This window comes from Balaenoptera borealis (genome assembly GCF_965194805.1).
Source record: "Balaenoptera borealis genome assembly, chromosome: X".
Lineage (NCBI taxonomy): Eukaryota > Metazoa > Chordata > Mammalia > Artiodactyla > Balaenopteridae > Balaenoptera > Balaenoptera borealis.
The window spans coordinates 86,822,315-86,849,938 of NC_138881.1; the positions used below are offsets into that span (position 1 = coordinate 86,822,315).

Here is a 27,624-nt window from a genome sequence, read left to right on the forward strand (position 1 = left end):
ATGTTTACAAAGTACTAAAGAAAGTAACTGTCATAGCTTGGAAGCGTTTTGAGGATTTCAAATTTCTAACAGAATAAATTTAAGCTGGCCCAGAGTTCAGGTGTTAACAATAACACAGTCCACCCAGCTCCCAGGAAGGGACAAGTCATTAAGAACGTGGGCTCTGGGGCCACGTTCTAATCCCAGCTCTTCTTCTCACTAGCTCTGTGACTCTGGGCAAGTTACCTAAGTGTTATGAATCTCAGTGTCACCATCTATAAAAATAGGACTGGTAACACCTACCTTTCAGGGTTGTGGTAAGAATTAAATGAGCTCATATACAGGAAGCACTCAGGTCTGTGCCTAACACAGCAGCTGTTCAACATGTTTCACTGCCCTGCCTCAGGCTCTGATTTGAAGTGTGTCACTTGACTTCTTTGCGCCTCAATGTGTCCAACCTGTAAACCTGGTGAGATATAATAATGCATGCGAGTGCTGTGAGGGTAAGAACAATTATGTGGAAACTTAAAACAAACAACACACACACGCAATCTCTCCTAACCTCAGTGCCTGCTGGAGTGTGGTGAACTTAAGGCCCACTCAGGACCACCTGTTAATACTACCAAATGTGTGACCTGTGGTAGACCTTTTTCCAAGGTGAGACAAATGTATATATTTGATATAAGGAAAAGCAAAACCAGAGAAAGGAAGTGAGCGAAGGGGCAGGAGACAAAGAATAAAGAATGGTATGGAGAGGGGCACTGAGGAGGCCCACACTACAGGGGGAGAGAGTGGTACTCTTCCAGGAAAGGGGCCCTGTCCCTCCAGCTGGCAGGGAAGGAAGAAGGAAACTGCAGGCCCACTGGGGGTTGGCAGAGGGACAGGGGAGCTGAGGAGTTTGAGGACAGCTATCTCTATCCCATGACATTTAGACTTTTTGTGAGTGTGGGCCCTCTCCCTGGTGACTGCCACCATGACTGTGCTCCACTTGCCCTGTACCCCTTGTCCTTCTACGTTTCTCCAAATGGGCAGATATAGTCTACAATAGGACTCTACTATTTCAGGGTGCCAACCAGACATCTCTCCTGGTAAAGAGCCTCTCATCATACTTAGTAATTTCTCAAGTGAAATATAGTTTTCAAGGCAGTACAGTAATACCAGTCAAAGTGAGTTATTTTGTTTTTATAGTGTTTCCTGTTTTAAATAAATGCTTGGGTTTAAAAAAAAAAAAGAATGTGACAACTGCTCTATTTCTGCCTCAGGAATTGATCAGAAAGACACCCAAGGTCCAGAGCTGCCAGAGAGGAAGCTATACTAACTCTCTAGGGCTGAATAGCTAACCAGCCTGAAATGCTCAGAGAGGTTCAAAGCAGAGACTATGTAGTAGGTTTAATCCTCACAGAGCCAAGGATCTCCTTGGAGCAAATGTTCACCCACGGAAAAGGATCCTGCTTACACTCTCCGTTTACCCTTCTTGCAGCTAGCCTGGCCCCAGATATGGTTCCTGGCTAAACCAGACGGACAGATGGGTACTGCTGCGTCCTGACTGCAGCCCACGTGCAGTCAGGTCCTTCCTTCCTCCACCAGACCCCCTTCACCAGCCCTTCCATCCCTCTCTTCTTTGTGCAAGTTCTGCCCACCGTGTCTGTAAGAAGGGTAACGAGGAAGAGACACTAGGAAAGGCTACCACTGAACTTGGGCGGACTGCAGGGCCAGAAGAGCCGGCAAGGGGAAGCAGGGGGAGGTCAGAACACAGGCGGACGCAGAGCTGGATGCGACCACGTGCAGCCAGCGTCCGATCGTCCCCTCCCACCTCGCCTGCCTTCCCAACTCCCCGCCCAGGGGGCAGCTTGGCGCAGTAAGCAGTCTTCTCTACTGCAGGGGATAAATCGGGTTTTCGGACACTCCACGTACCCCTCTTACCTTCGTAACCTATAAATCTTCTTACAAACCGGAGGCGGTTAACGAAAAAATCAGCTAAGGGTCCTCATCGCAGCCTCTGGGGAGAGTCACTTACTGGTGCGTCCAGCGCCTCTACTCCCGGGACAGACGCGGCGGGACGCTGGGCTCCCCCCGGGCGCCGGCTGGCCCGACACCGGGCAGCTGGTCTCGGGAGCCCTTCCCCCGACTTTGTCCGGGCGCTTCTCTAGAAATCTTCAGCCAAAGCACTCGTTGCGCTAAGGCCCGGCGCCTTCCCCACCCCCGCGACCCCTCCGCGTGACCCCGCCCCCTGCCTGCTCTCCTCACCCTCCCATTGGTGGATCTGGATAAATCTCCTAAATCACTTAGAAATTCTCAATACTGTATCGTAAACAGCGCTACCTCTATAGGGGTAGCCTACAACCAAAAGAATAGTTTTCTGGGTGGTCACCCTAGAGGGGTGGGATAGGGAGGGTGGGAGGGAGGGAGATGCAAGAGGGAAGAGATATGGGAACATATGTATATGTATAACTGATTTACTTCGTTATAAAGCAGAAACTAACACACCATTGTAAAGCAATTATACTCCAATAAAGATGTTACAAAAAAAAAAAAAAAGAATAGTTTTCTAATGGTAGAATTGCAGGCATCAGATCCATAATGGATTGGAAGATTGGGAGATGAAGAGCGGGGTGGCTTCCTCAAATCGCAGTGTTGAAAGATGCACACGTATGTGCTGTAAAAAACTTACTTTAACAGAATAAAATTTACAGCAAAGTGAATCTACATTTTATGACGCTCGATTTGTATGCTTAATAGTAATTGGGCTTAAATGGAAAGCACTTTACAGTCAATATTTCAGTTATTTATTCAAAGCATAATATGCCTATTATGTGCAAGGCAATGCATTAACCCTAGTGAGTACAGCAGTAAGTTAAACAAGGACCAGTAACTCACATAACAGCAAACATTGTCAGCCTGACCAAGGTTCAAAGCACAGATCTGCCACTTATAAGCTGTGTGAATTTGGGCCAGTTACTTAATTGCTCAGTGCCTCATTTTTCTCATCTGAAAAAATGTCCATAACAATTGTACCTACCTCACTGGGTTTTGATAAAGATTAAAGAAGTTAATGCATGCAAAGTGCTTAGAACAGAGTAAGCACACACTCAATAAATGTTAGCTATTATCATTCAAAAATAATTGTTTATACTGTGTGTGTATATACACACACGTGCATATATACCTTTTTTTAAAAAAGAGATCTTTATACCATGTGTAAAATAAATAAGCTACAAGGATATATTGTACAACACAGGGAATACACCCAATATTTTATAATAACTTTAAATGGAGTATAATCTATAAGCGTTTTGAATCACTATGTTGTACACCTGAAACTAATAGAGTATTATACATCAACTATACCCTAATGAAAAAAAATTTTTTTAATCCACTAAAAAAAAGAAAAGAAGAGAGATCTTTGCTTCCCATTCTAAAGACTTGAGCAGGTAAGTGCTTGACTCAAATTGTGGCCTTCCTAACTGCTCTAATGGCTCTTGAGCAAAATTGGAGTGCAAACCACTGCTTCAGGTTTCTAGGCCTGCACTGGGCTAGCAAGTGAAACCAGGCCAGAGAGTGTGCTTTTGGGTCTCTTCTCCCTTTCTCTCCTCTTAATCCCCTCTTATTCAGAAAGCCTGCTCTACTCCTTTCCTCACCTCCTCTTCCCCTTTCTTCTCCTTCCCATGCCCTTCTGCTCCTTTATCATTTCTCATCTTGGCATCTTTTGTTGTGCCTAGCCCAGAGCCAGGTGCCCAACAGGAGCTCGATAAATATTTGATGAATTGAATTGAATCCCACCTTGTCTACTGAAAGGAAAAGGGCATATCTTCTCTCACCCCCACCCTCACCTGCTCTGAGCATCCAAGCGAACTCACTTAAAGCAGGTCTGTCATTTGAGAAGGCAGACCCTGAGGGGTGACGAGAGAAAAGAGATTAAGGAAGCTATAATGTAATTATTTAGGCTTAACACTTCTATATATGTTTAATCTGATAAACCATGTTCTTCTCTACAAGTGAAATCATTACATTTGTAAGAGGGGAAAAATATCCCATATTATAGAAAAGGTTAGACTCTTCAACAGGAAAGTCAATAAGTGAACATGTCATAGGTGATAAGAAATATTGTTGAATTAAATAAGAGCCAAAACCAAGATAACCTTTGCTTAACTTTGTTACCAGCAAACCAAATCACCACAAAGTGAAATCTCTAGAAATTTGTCAAATATTCTCATTTCGGACCAAAGAAAGGATTTCTGAGAGGCTACAGCATTAGCTCTCAGAAATAACATGTATTAAAATCACTTGGAAAAATAAATAAACAAATAAAATCACTTGGCAGTTAGGGCTGATTTGGTTCCATTAGCCATGTTCTTCAGGTGTGCTTCCCAGGCCTTTAGGCCTGTGTTAGAGGCCATGAGGGATAGACATAGCCCGCGCCCTCGAGAGTATGTGACCTGATGGAAAGACAAGGCTCACAAAGTCAGAATACATAACCATGGGCTTTGGTAATTCTAGAAAAGCAGAGGATCTTCTTGGTAGTCAAGGAAGGAAGAGAATGAGAATTGAATTAATGCATAGAATTTTAATCACCTGAGAGGAGGTGGGGGCTGCAGCATGAAAAGAGGAATGAGCAAAATATATGTCCGAGGCCCAGGAGGAGGCAGGTCCGGCTGGAAGGGACTGTGGTGCCGAAGTGAGTGGAGATCAATAGGTCCAGGAAGATAAAGGGCCTGGAGTCATTCCTACTGTATTTTTATACTTTTTGGCAGCATTAAACATTTTTATTAAATAGAAAAAAAAAAAAGAAGGGCCTGGAGTTGTAGTGCTGGGATGAGGGGTTTGATCTAGTTCCCTTAACAACAGGCAGCTAGTGAAGAGTTTTTCATGAAATGTTTCTGGAAGTGAACTTTAGCAGCTGTGTGTAGGATGGATTTTAGGGTGTAGTGACTTGGAAGCTGAGGGAGACTGCTATAGTCATCCAGATGGGAGGTGCTGAGTCTCTGTACTAAGGCAGGCTACACTGCACTTTGCAAGAGTTTCTCAAAATGTGCACAGGGGCCCGTGTGCAACGTAATCATCTGGGGTGATTGTAACACATGCAGGTTCCTGAGCCCCACCCCACACTTACAGAATCAAAATCCGAGGGGGGTAGGGACCAAGAATATCTGGGTTTTTAACAAGCACCCCAGTGATGCCTGTGAAAATTTGAGCCCTACTACCAGGCATCAACTCAAATTCCAGATGAATTAGTTGAAGGTCAAAAAAAAATCAAATCATAAAAGCCCTAAAATAAAATATAGATGATTATACATCTGAAATTTGGAGGCAGGAGAACTTTAGCAGTGGGAAAAAACCACCACATACGTAGATTTTACTACATAAATCTGAAAAACTTCTATATGATAAAAATATAATTAAATTCAATCATAAACAAACAGAAAAATATGTACGACTATGGCAAAAGGTCATTTTCTTTATTGTATAAAGAGCTATATAAACTGATAAGAAAAACCCGATGGCCACAATAGAGACCTTGGCAAAGGCATGGAGAGGTAATTCACAGGAAAAGAAATATAACTGGTCAAAAAATGCTTTGTTCTACCTCACTAATAATGACAGAACATGCAAACTATATACCAAGTAGATAATACTATTTTATCTATAAAATTGATGAAGATTTAAAAAAGAACTGATATTCCTCAAAGTAGACCATGGACAGTGAGGCAGATGCTCTCATGCATTGCTGGTGGGATTGTAAATTGATACAAACTTCCTGGAAAGCAATTAGAATCCAGAGCCTTTAAAAATTTTATACTATTTGCCCCAGAAATTCCACCTCTAGGCATCTATTCTAAAGAAATAGAGATGTGAACAAAGATATATGCCCAGAGGCTCTCAAAGTTAAAAATAAGAAACCATCGTCAAGGTCCAACATTAGAAAAATAGGGAATGGTTATGTAAAATATGGTCTGTCCATAGACTACTAGAGAGACACTAAAAATTATGCTCATAGTATGGTGTTAGAAGTCAGGATGGCATTACCTTTCTGGTGCAGGGAGTGGCTGGCAGGGGGTATGAGGAGGCTTCTGAGGTGCTGGTAGTATTCTATTTCTTCATCTGGGTGCTGGTTATAAAGATGCATTCACTTTGTGAAAATTCATTGTTATACTCTTCATATGTGTGCTTTTCTGTATGTGTTATACTTCAATAAAAAATTTAGCTTAGGGCTTCCCTGGTGGCGCAGTGGTTAAGAATCCGCCTGCCAATGCAGGGGACACGAGTTCAAGCCCTGCTCCAGAAGATCCCACATGCAGCAGAGCAACTAAGCCCGTGCTCCGCAACTACTGAGCCTGCACTCTAGAGCCCGCAAGCCACAACTACTGAGCCCGAGTGCCACAGCTACTGAAGCCCACGCACCTAGAGCCTGTGCTCTGCAACAAGAGAAGCCACCCAATGAGAAGCCCACGCACTGCAACTAAGAGTAGCCCCCGCTCACTGCAACTAAAGAAAAGCCTGCGCGCAGCAACAAAGATACAACGCAGCCAAAAATTTAAAAAATAATTAATTAATTAAAAAATTTTTTTAACTTAAAATTGTGTCTTTGAAAAGTTTATAATGACATAGAAATATGTGTAGAAGGCAACCTTAAGTGAAAAGGGCAGGATAAAGAATTGTGCATTCAGTATGATTTTAAATTTGTAAAGGAAAAAATGCATTGGAAGGCAATATGCCAGCTGTTTACAGTGGTTGTTTCTACAGAGTGGGCTTGGGGTGATCATTTGCAAAATTTTTTTTCCATTTCTGTACTTTCTAATTTTTTATACAATAGACAGTCATTACATTGAAAATTAGGGGGGAGAGAAAAACACCTAAAATATCAGAGAAAAAAAGTGACTTGATGAATCTTGGTGAAGCTCCCATAGTCCAGTATGTGGAACTGAGAACTAGATTTCATCAGTTCCCGTGGAAGTGATTTAGACTCTGAGGGACTACCTTACACTAAGCAGATTAATAGGAGACTGGCTTACAAGCCAAATGCCAGTGAGGAATACAGTATCTAGTGACTGACATATTCTTATCTCCTGTAAAAGGTTATACCTACCAACTATTAATGTACCTGAGAAACCAAACTAACGATCATTTGTAATTTGAATATATGGAGCTGAATGGTTTTGAGGGAGCTCTTTGGCTGGGTTATTTGTAACACATTTTACCAGATCAGTGTTCCTGTTACTTGAACAATGCTGGATAAACACTGACGCTCCAATGTTCTTTTTCCACCATCTCTAACTAGTTGCCAGAATCTTCTGTCATTACAATATTAACTGCCTCCTAGCCTCATTACATGTCACAGTTGCCAAGGTAACAGCTCGTCTTACATGAATTACATTCCAGGTTGGTAGCTCCCAGGTGAGATATTGGGAAGCATCTTAATCTCATCTGCAGTATATCTACAAATTATATTTACAAGAAGCCACTTCGGGGAAGAGTCACAGATGGCTAGATTCATCCACTGTGAGCTTTTATTTTTTTTTAAATTTTCAATTGAAGAGTCTATCATTTTCTGATTTATGTGTCTAATTTTTTCTACACTCTACCTCTTAGGTTTGGAGATACACATTACTTTTGGGGCCCTTCAGTTCCCTGATTAAACGTTAAGGGTTTTTGACAATAGTACTTAGGAGAAGGGCACTGGCACTTACTTAGGGAAATCAGGGAATCTTTTGGGAGAGGGAGATGATAGTGCAACATCGAGTGAAGGTCCAGTGGCCATGTAGAGAAAGAGTTAACATAATAGGAAAGCTCTTATGTTGGAGGTGGGAGGAATTACCCTGGAAACTGTCACCAAACTACCTAGCTACCTTTATGTTCTGGTTTCTAGGGTAACGCAGATATTTACTACCTCACATTTACATGGCTGGTGCTAATGTTCATTTTCTGACTTAATAAGGTCTCAACCCTTTGCTTTTCATAGTGTTGAAATTTGCAATTCAATGTCAGTAGCATCCCAGCACTGACAGTCATCCCTTAGATCTAGATGTAGAGAAATAACATGGGGACACCTATCCCATGTCCTGCTCTACACTGTAATGCCATCAGTACATGAACCTTGGCTTCATGCTTGGGACTCAGCACCGAGGGCACAAATTCTACAAATTACTTAGAGGCTAAAATTTCAGTCCTTTCCAAATCACCATCCTCAGCAAATACTCAATAATAAAGAGACTCATCTCTACTTTCTTTCCTGATGCTATGCACCTGGATTTCTTTTAAGAGCCATTATTAGGCTGAATGGAATGGTAGAACTAGACTGCTTTTAGGCATGCCCCCACTTTTATGTTCCATGATTCTGTGAAGAAACTGGTAGATGAAATACTTTCTGCCCCATTCCCATTGAGTTGTTTAAGATACACTATTTGGTTTCTGATCTTATAATTAGGATCTTTTCCAGAGGAACCCAATCACATTGGAAATGAAAGTTGATTATCCAGAACAGCCAATATAATAATAATAATGAGTATCCAGGGCTTCCCTGGTGGTGCAGTGGTTAAGAATCCGCCTGCCAATGCAGGGAACACGGGTTCGAGCCCTGATCCGGGGAGATCCCACATGCCTCAGAGCAACTAAGCCCGCACGCCACAACTACTGAGCCTGCGCCCTAGAGCCCGCGAGCCACAACTACTGAGCCCACGTGTCACAACTACTGAAGTCCATGCGCCTAGAGCCCATGCTCCGCAATAAGAGAAGCCACCGCAATGAGAAGCCTGCGCACCGCAACGAAGAGTAGCCCCCACTCGCCACAACTAGAGAAAGCCCGCTCGCAGCAACGAAGACCCAACGCAACCAAAAGTTAATTAATTAATTAATTTAAAAAGATAATGAGTATCCAACATTTATTGAATCCTTACTTTGTGCCTCCCACTGTGCTCCGTGTTCTATGTGCATTATTCCATGTAAGTACCTATTTTACAGATAAGAAAATTGGCAGCTGTATTTTATAGATGCGATGACTGAGACTTAGAGAAGGATCAATAACTTGACCTAGGTCACACAGTAAGTGATGGAACCAGAACTTAAACTATCTGGTGCCACATCTCCACTCTTAATCTTTTAACTTTCGGCCAGTGGTTCTCAAATTTTGATGCCAGCATGCATCAAAATTCCCTGGAGGGCTCCTTAAAACACAGATTGCTGGGTCCCATCTCCAGAGGTTCTGATTCAGTAGGTCTGGGGCAGGGCCTGATAATTTGCATTTCTAACAAGTGCCCAAGTGATGCTGATGCTGATGCTGCTGGAGCATAGGACCTGCACTCTGTACTCTACTGCCTCCGGTCAAGAGCAGAAGAGCCTACAGCTGAAATGAAGCACAGGGGGCTTGTGCTCTCCTCATGGCTCAGTGCTCAGGGATCCTGGGGATGTCCTGATCTGCAGGTTTCAGTCACTACCTCTGCCTCTCCAGGAAGACCAGACAACTGACTAGAGACTCCACCCTGGGGGAGTACACAGTGCATAGGCTGCCTTCATAGAATACAATATTTCTGGAAAGAGCTGGACATATCCTGAGTTAGGCTCAGTTTCTAACTTAGTCCTGACAGCTATAAAAACCTGCTGCATGTACCATGTGATCTTGGTTCTCCTTTGGAAGTAACCTGAAGTGTTAAAATTGAAGCTCAGTATTTGCTGAGTATAGCTACCTGTCAGTTGGGATTTTGATATAACTCACACATTCAGTCTGAGGCTGCGGAGGGGCTCGATTAGCACCACTTGTGAAGCTGAGGAAAGAGCCATTACCTTGCAAACTCTCCTCAGAGCTGGTTGTTCACACCTACCTTATGAAGAACACATGTTGCCTACAGTAGGCAGAGAGAGGCACATGTTGAACATAACACTTACCCCACCATAACATTATTTCTCTTTTCACTTTTTCCACCATGTGCCTTGTAGTTTCCTGAGATACAGCTGAGGCCGCTGAGTTTCAAGGCAGCAGAGTGAGGTGTTCATTAGTGTAGCTGCACACTAGAATCGCTTGGACAGCTTTGTAAAAATACCAGTGCTGGGGACCCCACCCCAGACCAATTAAATCAGAGTCTCTGCAGATGGGCCCCACTAATTTGCATTAAAAACACATTTCCAGGTGATTCTAATGCTAGCCAAGTTTAAGGACCAATAATGATCCAAAAATATAGGCTCTGCTATGGGGCAGGCTCCATTTCTAGCTCTGCCACTTAGGAAAAGATGGCCTAACCTCTCTGAGCCTCGATTTCTTCTGTCTGTAAAAACTTGCATAATAATTGAACCCATTGGACTTGTTTCATAGGGCTGTCTGGAGGATTAAATGGGCTGGTGTATGTAATGCACTATAATGATACAGTGCCTAGCACAGAGCGATCTCTCTCTAGATGGTAGCCAGTAATAAAATTAAGACATCCCACTTCAGTCTACAGAGCAAGTCCTCAGATTGTGACCCTATGGGAGATGTGGGTGTTGTACCCACTCCTGGGTGGATCTCACAGTCTTTCAATCAGGACTGCTATTACAAGGCAAATGACTCTGCAGAACATCTACTGTACATCACAGCAAACCTCTCCCATAACAAACTGAGGAAATGATGCTTATTTGAATAAGACACAAGTAAATGCAAACCAGAAACAAAGTAACATTAATAGTCTAAGAGAGCAGCCCACAAAATACTTCAAGGGAATAATAGACCACTTGGGGTTCTCAGACCATACTTCGAGAACCACCAAAAGAATGCGGGACGATCTGTGCTATAACTGGTCACCTCATTAGCAGTTACCCCAGAATTTCCAGAGCATTCAGGGGTCACAGTACAAAAAAAACACCCCAGTTCTGTTGCCTAGTGTCTCACTAATTTACACATTTATGTTAACTCTTCACTCTCTGCAGGCATGTGAGTTTGTGAACCCTTGGGCAGTCACCATCCAGAGACCTCTACAGTTGAAGCAAAAACCTACAGATATTTAAGTGGTAGGATGTAAGGAATGAGATGGATCAAGAACAGAATTCCTCAGGCCCTAAGAGACAACAAAGAGGGCTACCTCTTTGTAGGAACCAGGTATAGGGTCTCAGCTCAGTTTCAAGTTCAAGTTGAAAAATCTAGTATTCTATTTAGCCTCCAGAGCCAGATAAAGAATATCCATGTCAACCAATAGCCAACATCATGATAAATGATAAAATAGAAGTTAGTATAATGTAGTTGTTAACAAAATGAAACCAAAGGTTGGTTTCAGACCTACCTGGGTTTTATTTTATTCTTTTAAAGATTTTTTTTTAAGTGGACCATATTTAAAGTCTTTATTGAATTTGTTACAGTACCGCTTCTGTTTTATCTTTTGATATTTTGGCTGCGAGGCATGTGGGATCTTAGCTCACAACCAGAGATCGAACCTGCACCCCCTGCATTAGGAAAGCAGAGTCTTAACCACTGGACCACCAGGGAAGTCCTCCTACCTGGGTTTTAAATGCCAGCCCAGGGACATACAGGCATGTGACTTTGAGTAAGTTACTCAATCGAAGCCTAACAATGATAGTTCCTACTTTTTAGGGTTGCTATAAGGAATGAATGAGATTATGTATGTAAAACACCTAGAATGTCATTTGACATGTGGTAAGCCCTCAGTAAATGATAGCTCTCTACTAACTTGAAACAAAAGGCAAATACAACCAAATGCCATGATGTGAGTTACGCTGCCGCTGATGTCAGACACTGCTTTGGTGTACAGGGAAAATTTGAGCAGCAGAAGTGCTTAGTAAGAGAAAAGACAAATTAACTTGTCAAGTCCTTCCTCTCTCAATAGCAATAGATTCTTTCATAACAATGATTGTTTCCCAGTAGTAACAAGCATTGGCTTTCATGTTTCTTTTTGTGCTCCAAATTATGGTTCCTTGACATGTGGTAAGTGGGCCTCCATTTGTACTCTTGCCCCGGGCCAGGCAAATGTTAGAAGCTGGCCTGTAGCTAACACAGTAAGATGTGAAAAAGAAAGGAGGCATAAGTATTGGAAGGGAGACAACAATCATCATCATTTGCAGCTGATCCAGTTGTCTATCCAGAGAACACCCAAGGGAATCAATTGAAACACTCATAGATTTAACAAGAGAGTTCAGAAAAGAGTTCAGCAGAGTGGTTGAATACCAATCAATAGTTTTCCTGTAAGTCAGCAACAACCAGTTAGAAGATACAATGGAGAAAAAAAATCCATTCATGATGACAAAAAAATAGCATAAAATCCATAGGAATAACTTTTAAAAAAATGTATAGGCTCTACACAAAGAAAACAAGGATATTTGTACATCTCTCAGCAACTGGGATTTGAATAAATGGAAACTGATGCCATATTTCTGGATGGGAAGGCTAAATTTTGTAAGATATCAACTTTTTAAATTAATTACATGTTTAATTCAATCCAGTCAAAATTCGAAGTTATTTTACCTTGATAAAGTGATTCTAAAGTTCGCCTAAAACAATAAATAGGGGAGAATGGCAAAGAAATTTTAGAAAAAGAATAACAGTGATGGGAGACTTGGCTTATAAGATATTAACATGTATACATAAGTTATAATATTTAAAACGTAGTACTGTCACAAGAATCAACAAACAAATCAGTAGGACTGAACAGAAAGCCTTGAGACTCACCTAGAAAAAGACAAGAACCTGATATACAATAAAAGAAGCATCACAGACCAATGAGGATAGAGTTAGTCAACAATATTAAATGTAAAAAAAGATGAAAGAATAGAACTGCTTTAAGAAAATATAGGCAAATGTTTAATCTTCAGATTGGGAAGAATTTTCTAAGCATAAAAGCAATGAAAAAAATCATAAAAGTATTGTTAGATTTGACTCCATCAAATTTATTGACAAACACAAACTGGAAAAATATTTAAAACATGATCGATGTCATACAGATCTCTTACGAATCAATCAAAAACCACTAACACTCAGAAATGGCAAAGGACATAAACAGAAGATATACATACGACTAATAAATATATGAAAAAATGTTCTAACACACAAATAATCCACAAAATACAAAATTCTAAATAATGAAATTAGTGAAGATGAAAAACGCACTGATACTCTCAATGCAGATCTGATGTGGTGATGCATATATATTTCTCTGCTGCTGATCAGAGGGTAAATTTTTTTTCCTGGAAAGCTCTTTAGTAATACGTATCGAGCCTTTTAAATATTCATATCTTCTAAATGAATTAAAGGAGCAGAAGCAGGAAACTGAGGAACAACGCAGGTTTAAGTTGAGTACCCCAACAGGTGGCAGCCCTGCTCTGGACTTGGGGAGCTGCCTCCCTGCTGGCTCAGTTTCCTCATTCACGAAATGGAGAGAATTAATAGTACTAATCTCACAATACATGCAAGTCACTTAGCATAGTACCTGGCATCCTCTAAGTGATGAGTAAATGTTAGCTGTTATTAAATTTGTATACATATGCATACGTATATATGAAAAATTCATAATTTTGACCTATTCACCTTCTAGGAATTTATCTTAAGGAAAAATTCAGGAATTCAGAAAAGGCTGATATACAAGGATATGCAGAAGGAAAAACCATGGAAACAACATCAATATCTAGCAATAGGAGAATAGTTAAATGAATTATAGTATATTCAGATGATGCTGGAGCATTATACAATCATTTTTAAAAGATTGTGTTTTTGAAGACAGTCTAATGATACAGAAAAATTGCTAACAACTGAAAAAAAAGCAGGGCATAAAACTGACTCTATAGTAGGATTAAATTTCGAAAAATAATTTATATATATTTTGTACATAGGTATTTAAGAAAAAGGTCAATTAAAATATTAACCCATCAAAATATTAAGAATGTTTATCTCTGCACACTGGGATCATGAGTTATTTTTTCCTTGTAATATTTATTATTCAGTATTTTATACATTTTTATAATTAATAGTGTTATTCCCATTATCATGTAATTTGAAAGGAAAATAGCATATATATATTCTGATCATTTGCTTAAGTATGTGAATGCGCTTCCCTAAGTACTCATTTTACTGACATATTCAATGTAGGACATCTGGAAAACAAATTATAAAGACAAACATTTCATTTTGGTTTATTCTTTCCAGTCTTTCTTTTATGTATGAAGAAATTTTCTCCTCTCTAACAAATCCTACTCTCTACTATGCAACAAGCCCGTTGGGAGCAGGGTCTATGCCTCATTTATCTGTGTATTCCTACAGTGCCTAATTCACTTGTATGCACGTTGTAGTCACTCACTAATTTATAGGTCGAATCATAATAAGAAAAGAGTCTGAAATGCTTCCACTATAAGATATAAATGATTGCTAAATCTTAAAGTGTTACCACTCCCCAGGATATTTGCATTTAATTCATCAAATTTTTCCCAGTCAAGATATATTAGGATCTGGTGCACAACAGGGGTTGTTCTAGGTACTGTAGGGGATATACAGAAGTTGTTCCTCCCTTTTAAATGCTTATAATCTAAACTAGTGGAGTGGATTAGGAAGGCAGAAGAAGCAAAAAGAGAACCACATCCATTGAGGTATCATTGTGTTAGACACTATGCTAGGCAATTTACTAACATGGAATTCTTACAACAAACCTTTGAGGCAGAATTTTCATTCACATTTTATAAATGTGGAAATGGAGGCTCAGATAAATGACTTATCCAAGTTCACAGAGTTAGTGGTAGAGCTGGGATTGAAACCCTGGACCTTCAGGGTCTGACGCCAGACTGTTCTCTCTCTCTTAATGAACACTGCCTCTCAAAAAGGTGTGTGTGTGTGTGTGTGTGTGTGTGTGCATGCACGTGCACGCGCACACTGTGTAATTGTGAGCACTGTGTAATTACAATGCTCAGCAGTATCAGGTAAGTGTCATATTTACGATACAAAATATTATACAGAGAGGCAGTAGAGCAATGGATAAGAACCTGGGCTCTGGAAATGACTGCCCAGGTTTGAATTCTGTCTCTCCATATACTAGCATATACTCTTGGACAAGTTACTTAACTTCCCTGTGCCTCAGTGTCCCATCCATAAAATAGGAACTCATATCTAGCTCACAGTGTTGCTGTTAAGATGAATTTAGTTAACACAAGTCAAGGGCAGTGTCTAGCACTTAGTAAATGGTCAATAAATATTGGTTACTATCACAGGAAATCAGAGGAGGGAGAAATCATATCCAGCTGGCAGTGGATCAGGGAAGGCAAAGGAGGTGACATTGAAGAAAAGGCTGAATGCTAATGAAGAGTGATAGAGCAGGGAAAGGGAATGTAGGGGAGGTAGGAAATCTCAGGTTGGATGGGACCATGAGTGGACAGGAGATGAGGGGTGGCAGTGGGAATTACTGGAAGATAAACCTCCAAAGAGAGGCAGAGGTCAAAATGTGGAGGCCCTTAAATGCCAAATTTAAAATTCTGGAGTTAAACACTGGGCAATGGGAGCCATGAAAGGTTTTGGAGGAAGAGAAAGATAAAGCCTTCTTTGGCAGCAATCAAGCTGGACAACTTTGCAGATTTATCCTCAAGTGTTACCAACTGCAGAAACCACCAACTCTGAGGACTAATGTTTTGACTGAGGGAAAGGAAAAGGGGAGAGAAGGGGAGAGGTTGGAAAAGGGGAGTGAATAATTAAAGGACTATACAGATAAAAAGCACTCCTGGTGCGAAGTGATAGAACGGTCTTCCTTAATTCCTCATTGCAGAGGCAGCCCAGGGACTGAACTCGAAGCATAACCTACCTTTTCCCCCATTTAAGACTTGAAGTTTCCACCTCAGTTTAGGACTTCCTTTAACATCGAGACTGTGCTTTTGGCCAGTGCGGAGAGAGCGTAGGGCATTAGGACCCAGCGATTGTTGTAGTGAGAGAGGTTGAATCTCGGTCTCTCAATTTTTCCCTCGAGCTCCCTCCTCTCCCTTTGTCATTCTAGCTGCCTGCTGCCTCCGCAGCGTCCCTCTAGCTCTCTCTGTGCTAAGTGCCTGCGCCTTAGACAGGGTGCGCAGAGCAGCAGTATTAGTCGGGACCTGCCTTGGTGACCCCATGGCATCCCCTAGAACCGTAACCGTCGTGGCACTCTCAGTGGCCCTGGGACTCTTCTTTGTTTTCATGGGGACTATCAAGTTGACCCCCAGGCTCAGCAAGGATGCCTACAGTGAGATGGTAAGTGAAGCAAACGGGTGATGAGGAGCGCACCCCCAAGGGATGGCGAGTACCTCTCCCCTTCTTTCCTTCCCGGTCCACGGTCCCAGCCCTTTCACCCCTACCCCCACCCCGGACCCTCCCTTCTCCCCAACAACTTTGCAGCTGGGAAGGAGCAGCTGGACGAGAGCGATTTCATTTGCGGGCTATGCCGGGAGCAACTGTTTTGGAGCCACTGAATGCCAGTTGGGGGAGGGGTTGCCCAGTGAGTACCCCCACCCCCAAGTAAACCGGAGGGCTGAGACCTGCGTAACACCTGTCATTGGCAGGAGCCCTTCCCTCCTTCCAGCACACCCAAAGTCCCGGCAGCCAGTCTGCAAGTCTGATTCCTTCCCTTGGAGCTAAGAGTTTAGCAAGCTGGAGAGTTTATTTATCTTGGGGAAGAACAAAAGGCAAGGAGGAAATAGCTGAGGGCGAATGGGCTACTGAAACAAGCAGTTTTTAGGGGCGGGGAAGGTATTCCTCATCCCTGGCGGAGAGCCGATGGTGTTCCCCTAGCCGCCTGGGCGTGTGTCTATATCCTCGAGACAAAGCCGTCTTGGCCCAAATAAAGGTCACGGAGAGCCTGCTTCTTCCCCTTCTCTCAAGGGAGAGCTGGATGTTTTGTTTTATTTTGTTTTGCATATGGGCTAATCTGCAAAATCTGCAAAGTCTGCTTTTCCTCTCCTGCAAAATAGTCCTTAATCCCCACCTTGTCTCCTGTGGATGCCCAGGGCCAGGCCCTCTGCAGGTTTTCCCCTCCGCAGAGTTAGAATCACCTGAAGGTGAATGGCCAAAACATCTCCTCTGCAACCTGGGGGCTGGGCTGCTCTCCACAGTTGGGTGTGAAGAGGACTTGTTCCTATTGCTGTGGAGTACGAGGTGATGGCAGGGGATGTTTCCAGCACTTCCGCTCTCGCTTCTCCCCCTGTCACTTTGCCTCTTCATTTCCCCGCCCCAGCTGAAGAGAACCTGCTTCTCTCTGCTTTTGCCAGGCTGCCAGTAATGGGAGGGAGCCCATTAATGGGTTCTCAAGGTCAAGAAGGAAAAGAGCTTAGGGGAGGAAAAGGAGGGAGAGAGAAGAAAGGCAAGAGGGATTCCCCATTAGGGCTAAGGCAAGGAGGAATAGCCCCCACACGTTGACAGTTGACAGGAATAAATAGCTCTCCTGGAGCTCACTGCAGAGCCTTCCAGAGCCCCTCAACGTGAGCTGCAAGTGGATGGAGTCTGGCAAATTGTAGATGCTCAGAAATGTTTGCAGGCAGCTCTGGCTTCTGTCTCAGGGTTTGAGCTGGTGTGTCCCATGTCTCTCTCACCACAGGATCACCTTGGGGTCGGGGAGGGTGGCTGGGACTCAGGGGCCAAGGTCTAGCCCCAGTTGCAAATCCTAATGTGTTTCTCCTTCCCCCTTTCCCTCCTCCCAGAACATTTGACCAGATGGAATTGAAATCAGGTCAAAATGAGTATCCAAGGCAGCCTGCATTGGGGAGGGGAGGGGAAGTGGGGTAGCAGAAGCCACCAAAGGCAGAGGGAAAGGGTGGAGGGGAATTGCCACTATATTTTTTTCTTGGCAGCAGTAGTTTGGCGTTAGATTATAAATAAATGCATATGCTCTTGCTTTTCTTTCCTTTTCATATATGCATACATTTATATGTTTGTGTGTGTGTGCCTTGGGTATATTTAAGCTTTCCCTTGCCTTAGGGACATAGTACCCTTCTTCAGTATACTCCCTGTCTCCCTATATCCTGCTCAGCTGCTTTAGAGGCCGCCCAAGCTGCACCCTAAGTACAGTGTTAGGTTTTGCAGGCAATCCAACTAAGATGGAGTCACCGGGAAGCTTCCTATCAGCTTGGCAGGAGCTCATGAGGAGGACCAGCCACAAATGGGTTTGCAGTAGGTTTCTTCCTAGGGTGTGGAGCTATTACAGTTTAATGAAAGGCAGAAGAAATATATGAAGATTCCATATCATACAAAGGAACATATTTAAATAGGTATAATCTAATACAGCAGTACAGAACCATTGTGTGTGTGTGTGTGTGTGTGTGTGTGTGTGTGTGTGTGTGTGTGTGTGTGTGTGTACGTGTACGCACAGTTCCGTGCTTCTGTGCTCAGGGGCATCTGGAGGCAATGGAAGAACTATATCTAGCTGGGAGGTAAACTTCACAGTAGCATGAAGCTTGAGGAGGATTTTCAGACCGCCGTTTTCCAGGGTCCCCTCCTGCATTGAGAATTGGACCCCAGGCTAGAGATGGCTTTCTGGCATAGGGCCCACTGCATAGTGCCTGGGCCGGCCCAACTTTATTGTTGAATCCATAGGGAGTGGGGACAATTCAGTTCTAGTACAAAGAAGTTGCTCAGTTTATATTTGTTGAGTGGCTGGGTGAATGAATGAGTCATTGTAGCATTGTCTTAGCTTGTCACCACCCTTCAGATTTCTCTGGTTGGCTCTTGATGATGCAGCTCAGAAGCCATTTCTTGCCCAACCAGAGATCAGCTGGGATGATTATCTGGGATTTTCTGTTTTGCATTTAGGAGTGATTCCTCTGCATTGATGGAGTTAGTCATGTATTGACTGCAGTGGCTTTTTGTATAAAATCTCAAGGTGTTGTTGTTGCTCTTGTTGTTTATTTGTTCTTTAAAACATCTCTGTGAGGTAGATTCATTTTTTAAAGTTATGCTTATTTTACTGATGGATAAACTGAAACAGAGCAAATTTAATGACTTATCCAAGATCCTAGGGTAAGCTGCTGTTGGAGCAGAGATTAGAAACCAAGTCTGTGACTCAATATTCCCAGTAGAGGAGTCATTAATGGTTACAACTGCTTTTTTGGATGTCAGAACTTACAACCGATTCTTGAAAATATCTGGCACATTTTTTCTCCTTTTTTGGTACCAGTTTAACTGCCCCAATCCCATATTTTGGGGTTTCATTTTACTTCGAAACCAATTTTTCAAATTTAGAGTTTTTTTTTTTTTTTTTTTTTTTTGCTTTTCTGTCAACTATTTTTTCTTGTTCTAAAGCCATTAGTGTTATGCTTAGGTGTTATCCCCTCCGTGGAAAATCACTGCTAAAAACCAGACAGACAAATGACTATGAACTTCTTTCCTGTCTCTCCTGGGGAAGCCAGGAAAGGTTAGTGGAAGGAGTACAGACTTTGAGTCATGTAGGTTTGGGTTCAAGACCTGACACTCTTAGTGTCTGTCTCAGTTTCCTCATCTGTAAAATGAGGATAACAACCTACCACAGGAAGTTGTTGTAAATATTAACTGAGATTACATATGGAAGCATCTAGTACAGTGTATGAATATGGTAGGTGTTCAAGAAATGCTCTGGGTTGAGGTGATGATAATTGATTCTATTTTATGCAATGGTTTCCTGACTAATTTGGCCAGTTTAAGGGATTGAAATCAGGCATGTAAAAGAGCAAGATGCTATTTCCTTATGCCGTGGTGAACAGACCTCTATGCAGTCAGCTAATATAGAAAACTCCACACTTGCTGCTGGGTAATACACAGTGGATCCCATGCAGAATTTCCGGATGCCTCTCTTGAATAGCCTGTTTGGTATGTGTCACTCCATACCTCCTCCCAATTTAGCAAGTGTCATTATAGAGTACTCTAAATCCCACGTGAATTCAACACGACTGACCACTCCCCTGACTAAATGCCTTCATTAATTCACTTGAAATTGTGAGACAGCACTTACAAATGCTGCTAAGCAGTTTAACATATGAATGGTTGACTTGCTCTAAATTTGGTGTTCAGCTCTTTGTAACAGTGGTTCTATCCTATAAGCACAAAGGGCCACAAATGGAATAGTAAGAAAACACCACAAATCCTGTCACATTGAAGCCAAAGGATTTTGACCCTGAGGAAGAGAGGGCAAAGTCTCTGACAGGGCAGGTCTCTGCCACTTCTTTGCATCCCCTTATAGGGAAGGTTTGTTGTTGATTTGGATGATTTGCTTATTTATAGTGAAATGCCCTCCAGTATTTCCCCAGGGTTTGTGTAGCCCTAGGAAAATACTCCAGATAGGTTTGGGCAGTTTATTTAATGTCCATAGGTGATCTTTTATACTTCCAATCACACTATTAATTGCTTTCCAACTACATAATAGTTGGAATGATAAGGTAATAATACTAAGATAATAATAATAAGATAGTAATTTACTGGTGCTTAGACTGTTCTCTGAGGTGGTACAGTACGTTTATTCCTTCAGAGAGGCAACTGACCCTGAGATGTGAAATGACTTTGCTTAGTTCACACAGCTAGCCATCCTAAGCTAAACTACATTGAAATTTATGCCAGGGAGCTTATAGCCTCTCAATGGCCAACAGCTGTGCTTGTTTCAGAGCGACTTTTGACTGACAGTGGAAGTCAGACCCTTCTCCCCTTAGATGCAATCTGGGAGGGATCCACTTTGGTTAGTAGGACCAGGTTTGCCAGCTTCCTTTTTAGGTGGGCATTTTATGACAGTGGAAGGTAGAACTGCTTAAAAGGTGTTTTTCATTCACATGGATATTTGGCAATTAAACATGTGATGGTTTATTATTGCATTTAAGAAATGATCTATGATTCACATATGGCTATTTTTCCTACAGAGATTCAGGAAAATCATACTTGAAACAGTAACTTTTGCAGCACTTATGTAGCCTTTATGATCTAAGATATCAACCAGGCTGAGATTTTTAGCCAAAATATATTTTTGTCAGTGCCCTCTTTTGCTTTCATATAGTTTTTTCCCTGTAAATTGTATTGAAGTATAACATACATACTGAAATGTGCGCCTAAGTGTATACAGCTTGAGGAATTTTCAGAATCCCCCTGCGTAACCAGCACCCATATCAAGAAGCAGAACATGACCAGCATCCTAGACACCTCCCTCCTGGCCCCTTCTGATTACTACCTCTCCAAGGGTAAATCCCAACTCCAACAATATAAGTTAGTTTCATCTGTTTTTGAACTTTATATAAATGGAATTATACAGTATATTAGCCAAAAATTTTTTTCTTTTACCTAACTAGCCTAAGTGAACTAAAGTAAACCAGTTGTGAGCTGCTCAAGTTTAATGTAATTAATATGAGATCATGGCCCCTGGGGTGTTGTGAAGAATAAATGATAAAAAGAAAAAAGGTATAACTAAAGAAAGGCTCCATATGATTTTGACTCATGTCTGAATCATATCGTCTCATACGATAAAAACGGACCTGCTTGAATCATTGCTATTATCATTTAAATAATTACTGTGGCTTGCAAACATATGTATTTCTAATTGTGTGGTTCATTAATGATAAAATATGTGTGTGTGGCCCTTGGTTGATGCTATGACGTTATGATTCTTTGACCAAATCTCCAAAATGCTCATTTAATTTACAAAAGGGGAAACTGAGGTAATAAAATACTTAGTAATTTTCTGCAAGCAATTTAGGGGCAAAACTAAAATTGGAATTTAGCTTATCTTAGCCCAAGGGTATTGCTAGATGACTGCCTTTGATTAAAGGGATTTGAAACATTTGACTAAACCCTTCTGTCTCCTGCTTCCTTCCCCTATAAGGAAACTATGGTTTCAGGGTCTGGGTCATGGCAATGAAAAAGAAACAGACATAACAAAGTGAACTTCCAGAGCCTTTTGGGAGAGTGACTCAGTCAACTCCTTTTATTCTTACTGTCAGAACAATTAAAGTCGTTAGAGATCTAATTACTATAGACTTAAGACAGGTGGCCCTTCTATTGTTGGAATTGAGGTGGCCCAGACCAAGTATTGTTGCTGCTGGCAATAGCAGAATACTTTTGATGTCTCTATCCTACTCCACAGGAGAAAGAATAAAGGGCTTCCTAGACTGTCAAAACCACATCCAAGCTTAGTCCCATCTCTAAGTTAAACATGACTTCCCTATCAGGAGTCCGTGGAGAATAGATGCTATCTGTACCTACTCAGCTTTGAACTAAAGATTTGATGAAATGGCTTATCCACATGCAGTTTCCTCTTGAGAAAAGAAGGAAAGAAAGAAGCAACTGCTGCATAAAAATATCTACAGCTGCAGTTTAAGAGGTTAGATAAACAACTGAAAAAGTAATATGGAGTTAGAGCAAATGGAGAGAACAATGATCACTGAAGTCATAGGAACTTGATTTAAAGCCCTGGAATTTGGCCTACAGATTTCACTATAGTATAGATAAAAATCTATTCCTAAATGATGGGTGGTTAGCCCTAGGCAAAAAAGGAATGTTTCCAGAAGGCATTCAGTCAGCATCTGGAAATCTTGGCTCTGCACTGACTGTAAGGAACTCATCCTGCTTCCTGTGTTCATTATGTCAGAAGGTTACACTTAGGATTTAGGAACTGCCTCTTGGGGAGCTTTGTGTTGCTAATTTAAAAAGGTCCTAGCTTGAAAGTGTTAAGGAAAACTCTTGGGTCTAGATTTCTTTCCCTTATGTCCCCCTGCTACCATCACCAGAGTGTTGAGGGAGAGAGAGTGGGCAGGTGGCATCTAGGTTAATAGTGAGAGGAAACTACCAGATGCCCTAATCCTCGGCTCAGCTCTGCTCCACATGGGTCTAGCTCAGTTCAGCCCAGGGTTTTACTCTGCCTACTGGTCAACCTCTCTCCTAATTTTTCTCTGAAAATCCCTGATTTAACCTAAAATGGGAAGAGGGAGGAAGAACGACTGATACTTTGTGTTTCACTATATGCTCAGGAACAGATTAGGGACTAGAGGTGAATAAAGGTAAATAAAGACAGGATCTGACAGGGCTAGGATTAGGAAGAGGTGTGAGGCAGTGTTGTGCAAGTGCAGAATCAGATCCTGCCTCTATTTAAAGTTGTGATATTTTATTTGTTGTGGATATTATTTACCTTAATCAATGAGTGTTTTGGTGCCTTCTTAAATTTTGCACTCAGGGGACATAGGCTTACTTCATCTTAGTCCCAGCCCTGCTCAGGAAAATGAGGCTCAGAGAGGGCAAATAATTTGCCCAGGGACACCAACTAGAAAATGACAGAGATGGGATTTGAAGCCAATCCTGTTTGAATCCAAATCCATTCTTTTTTTTGTTTGTTTGTTTGTTTTTACTAAACCAGTGGTCTTGAAACAGTACTCATAAAGGACTATCTTGTGCTACTCATGATAATTAATCCATGAAATAAAGGTGCATTCACTAGAGAAATGACTTAACATTTGTTCCAAACTAGAGTGTGTGAACACTATTCTAAGCACCAGATGCTCCTGACAGGTCAAGTTGGCTTTCTGCCTGATTCTTGTAATACTTGTCTTGCATCTGGTGCTTTTGACTATTCTCTTCTTAAAATTGTTGGCCCCTATGACCCCATCTCTCCTGGTTTTCCTCCTACTTTTCTGACCACACTTGCTTCTGTCTATTTTGTGGATTCTCTTCCTCCTCCCATTTTTTAAATGTCTGTCACACATTTTCCCACTGTATACATTCTACCTGGGCATACTGATAACTGTCAATTCTGTATCTTTACCCCAGACCTCTATTATTGAGCTGCCTACCAGACATCTCCACTTAGGTGTCTTAGAGATACTTCAACTAAAAAACTCCAAATTGAGTTCCTCATTCCTTCCTGCCCCATCCCCCTCTTCTCCTGGATGCATTCTTGACTTCTCCATTTCCCTCAGTGTCCACATCCAACGAGACATCAATTCCTGTTGATTGTGCATTCAAAGTATCCTTGAGTCTCTCCCCTTCCCTCTATCCTTACTGTCATTACTCTAGCCCAGTTCTCTCACCTGATCTCCTCGCTTCCAGGCATACCCCTTCCAATCCATCCTCCATGCTACTTCCAGAGGGACCTTCCTTAAAAGCAGATTATGTTGCTCCCCTGGCTTATAGGATAAAGTCCAGCTCCACAACGTAACACTCCATGATCTGATTCATATCTGTCTTCTCTGTCTCATGTCTCACCCTTTCCCCCTTCCTCCCCCAGCCTATGCCGAGCTGGGGCAGTGTTCGAAACACGCCAGTCTATTTTGTGCTTCAGGGCCTTTGCTCATCCAGCTTCCTCTGCCCTCGATGCCCTTCCCTTATTGATCTTGCAAACATCTGCTCTTCTTTTAAGATTCTACTCTAGCTTTTCTCAGTCCCCATCTAGGGAGATTTGACCACTCTGGTGTGCCTCCACTGTACCTACTACATAGTTTATTTCAGCACCCATAACACTTTATTGCACTTATGTACTTCCATAACTTTTCTTCTCATAAACTCAAACTTCAGGAAGGCAGGGCTTTTGAATGATTGATGTCTGTATCTGGAGTACTGAGTACAATGCCTAGCACAGGAGGCACTTAATAAATATTGAATGAATTAATGGATACTTCATGAAAACAAAGTAGTGGGCAAAACCAGAAAGACACTTGATAAAATCTCATCACTTTACTACAAAAGGAGGATTGGGTCAATCTAAATAGTGAAAAATATGATTATCTATTACTCTAAGGTCAGTATAATTCTATTACTTTGTAGTATATCCACTGCCTCCCTTCTCTGTTCCATGATATCTGCCTTTGGGCTACAATTAGATCTTATACAGTACTCTCTTATATACCACTAACCATGCTGCTTTATAATGTTGTTTATGCATCTGTTTCCCCCCACTACACTGAGAGCTTCTTGATCCTATCATATTCATCTCTATATCTCCATCACATAATCCATAATAGGTATTCAGTAAATGTTTATTGAATTAAAATTAATGAACCTGAACTAGGCTAATCAAAGTAGTGTCTTGTAAAATCCTAGGGATTTATCTCAGTGACCATAAGAACGATTTTTGTCTTACTATATTTTAAAGATATATAAGGGGCTAACATTTGCATACATTTAAATTTTTCTGTTTGCTTAGCACACACTTTTTTTATTTTTACAGATACCACAAATGTAAACTCCAACTCAGCTCTTTTTTGAATTAACACAGATTCCAAATTAGGGAAGTCCAAATTAGTGAGGCTTTACCGCCTTGTCTCATTTTTGTTGGTATTCATATGCATCTGGGTTTGGACAATGTAGGCACTAGAAAATGTGGATATGGCTAATCAGTACGAGTTTTTATGGGCCCAGTGAATTTTCTTTTAAATTCTTAATGTTGTTTATGATTTATAATCAGAAAAAAAATTTTTTAATAAAAGGTGCTTCCACTGCAGGGGCCATGGGTTTGATCCCTGATCGGGGGGAACTAAGATCCCGCATCCCACCCACATGGCGTGCCCACCCCCCCCCCCAAATTTTTTTTTTAAACTATAAAGCCAAATTCTCTTACCTTTGGTGCTGTTACTAAGGTTTAAATCACAGGGATCTCAGCAGATTGCTTGCTTTTTTCCTTAATTACAAGGCTTTTATTTAGGGGGCACAGTAAAAAAGAATATGACACCCTTGTCTGGTGTGGAAAGGGAATGGTGGGGAAGAAGGACCTTGCTTGTGTTTTCTTCATTCTGTTAAAATCATGGTTAATGCAGCGATTTCCTTATGGTATTCCACTCTAGAAACGTGCTTACAAGAGCTATGTCCGAGCCCTCCCTCTGCTGAAGAAAATGGGGATCAATTCCATTCTCCTCCGCAAAAGCATTGGTGCTCTTGAGGTGGCCTGTGGCATTGTCATGACCCTTGTGCCTGGGCGTCCCAAAGATGTGGCCAACTTCTTCCTACTCTTGCTGGTGTTGGCTGTGCTCTTCTTCCACCAGCTAGTCGGTGATCCTCTCAAACGCTACGCCCATGCCCTGGTGTTCGGCATCCTGCTTACCTGCCGCCTACTGATTGCCCGAAAGCCCGAAGACCGGTCCTCTGAGAAGAAATCCTCGCTGCCAGGGAATGCGGGGAGTACCGGCAATGCGGGAAATACCGAGGAGCAGCCGTCCTTATATGAGAAGGCCCCTCAGGGCAAAATGAAATTGTCGTAGGAAAGCGGAAGTGCAAGAAAGTGGACCTTCCAGGCAGTTGCCTCCATGACACCCAGGAAGATGTCAGTGTGTGTTTTTCATTTGATTTATTTATCTTGGGGGAAAAGGGACAAATATAACCTGCAAGTTAATGGCCCTATTGGCTTGTGTACACCTATACCCTAAAATGACCTCCCCACATAGATGTATGTGCACCACCTTTAATCACTCTGGGGCAACTCTCACATCTTGCTGCATGTACATGTATATGGCTAACTATTGAAGTGTATTTGTGAGATGGACTCCAGCAAGCATGTGACTGTGAGATTAAGTGTGGGAAAATCTTACTGTGTGTGTGTGTTTGCGTGTTTGCACACACGTGCGAAGGAGAAGGCTCTGATCTTGAACTAATCCTGCATAGATATCCTTCCCTTCATAGACTGATTCTGGTGAAGGCAGAATAAAATAAATCTCCTATAAAGAGAATCCTACTTACTTCTTGGTATAAAACAAACTATGTATTCCCACGGGATGGGGGAATCCCTCACTAGATTAAGCTGAAAACTTAAACCTACCACTTTAGGAAAAATTTCCTTCAATTTGAGACACTGAGTTACACGTAAAATGAATTAACTTCTACTTTAACAGTTGTTTACATTGTAAATACTCCATACTGAGTTTAATTAAAATAAGGGAAATGTGCAGTCAATAGATAATCTAATTCTTCAAGTGATAAAATTGGAAGTTTCACCTTGCCTTTGTCGGAGCCCAACCTACTAAGCTCCTTTACTCACACTTGGAAACTGAAACAGTAAACTTTATATCGGACATCTTTTTTGGATTTTCTTAAGCCAAAAGCTGCCTCACTTCCACTATTCTCAGCAGCTAACCAGGATTTGGCAGCTGCTCCACTGTTGCGGTTGAGGGAGCGAGGATTAGTCCCGTTAGAAGTCTGTGAATCTCAAACTAGCTGTTCTTTTAAATCATCTGAAATTTGACAGAGGAGCCGTATCCAGTGTTTTGCTGCCAAACAGATTCACTATTCCTATTGAATTTTCATTGAGCTTTGCTAGTGTAAGCAGAGATCCAAGTTACCCCCACAGCTGTCTCCTCTACACCTCTTTATCATTCCAGTGAGTGGAGTTTAGCTGGGGGAAGGACATTTGATATAGGCTAGTTGGATTGAGCAGTATGAAAATTTGCTTTCTTCATTACGTACTGCTGCTTCTCCTTGTTAGATGTGCTTTGATGGTTTTAATATTATTGTGCCAGGGATGGGAAAAGGGGTGGGAGTGTTGTGTGTGGGGGGAGTACAAATTATTGTATTTTCTTCGATATCATTGTTCTTGTTGATTGATACCTCTCTGTCTTATTTCTCTCATTCTTTCAAAATAAAAATTTTTGAAGTTTGGAGGAAGTGGTCTGGACAAATAATGAAAATCTGGAAAGAAAGGGTCATGTCATGGGATTCAGGTTGTCTTATTTTTGAGTGGATGAGGGAGGAGGATAAAGAGAAGGGGGAGTACAATAACTTAATATACTAATGAGGTTACTAACTTTCCAATCTCA

At 41.7% G+C, this 27,624-nt stretch overlaps 2 protein-coding genes across 2 annotated transcripts in view; one reads left to right on the top strand and one right to left on the bottom strand.

Moving 5' to 3' along the window:
- LOC309620531 (tRNA (uracil-5-)-methyltransferase homolog B-like) overlaps positions 1–6,537 on the bottom strand; it is a 111,720-nt gene extending 105,183 nt beyond the window's left edge. Inside the window, 2 exon segments of the mRNA XM_082377124.1 lie at positions 283–1,624; positions 1,903–6,537. Of these exon segments, the coding sequence (XP_082233250.1) occupies positions 283–365 (83 nt within the window). The 5' untranslated portion in view covers positions 366–1,624; positions 1,903–6,537.
- A 43-nt stretch (positions 6,538–6,580) lies between these two features.
- TMEM35A (transmembrane protein 35A) lies at positions 6,581–27,392 on the top strand. Its single transcript, XM_082377589.1, has 2 exons — positions 6,581–16,144; positions 25,663–27,392. Exons 1-2 carry the CDS (start codon positions 16,025–16,027, stop codon positions 26,074–26,076), a joined length of 534 nt encoding a protein of 177 aa, XP_082233715.1. The 5' UTR covers positions 6,581–16,024; the 3' UTR covers positions 26,077–27,392.
- The last annotated feature ends 232 nt before the right edge of the window (positions 27,393–27,624 follow it).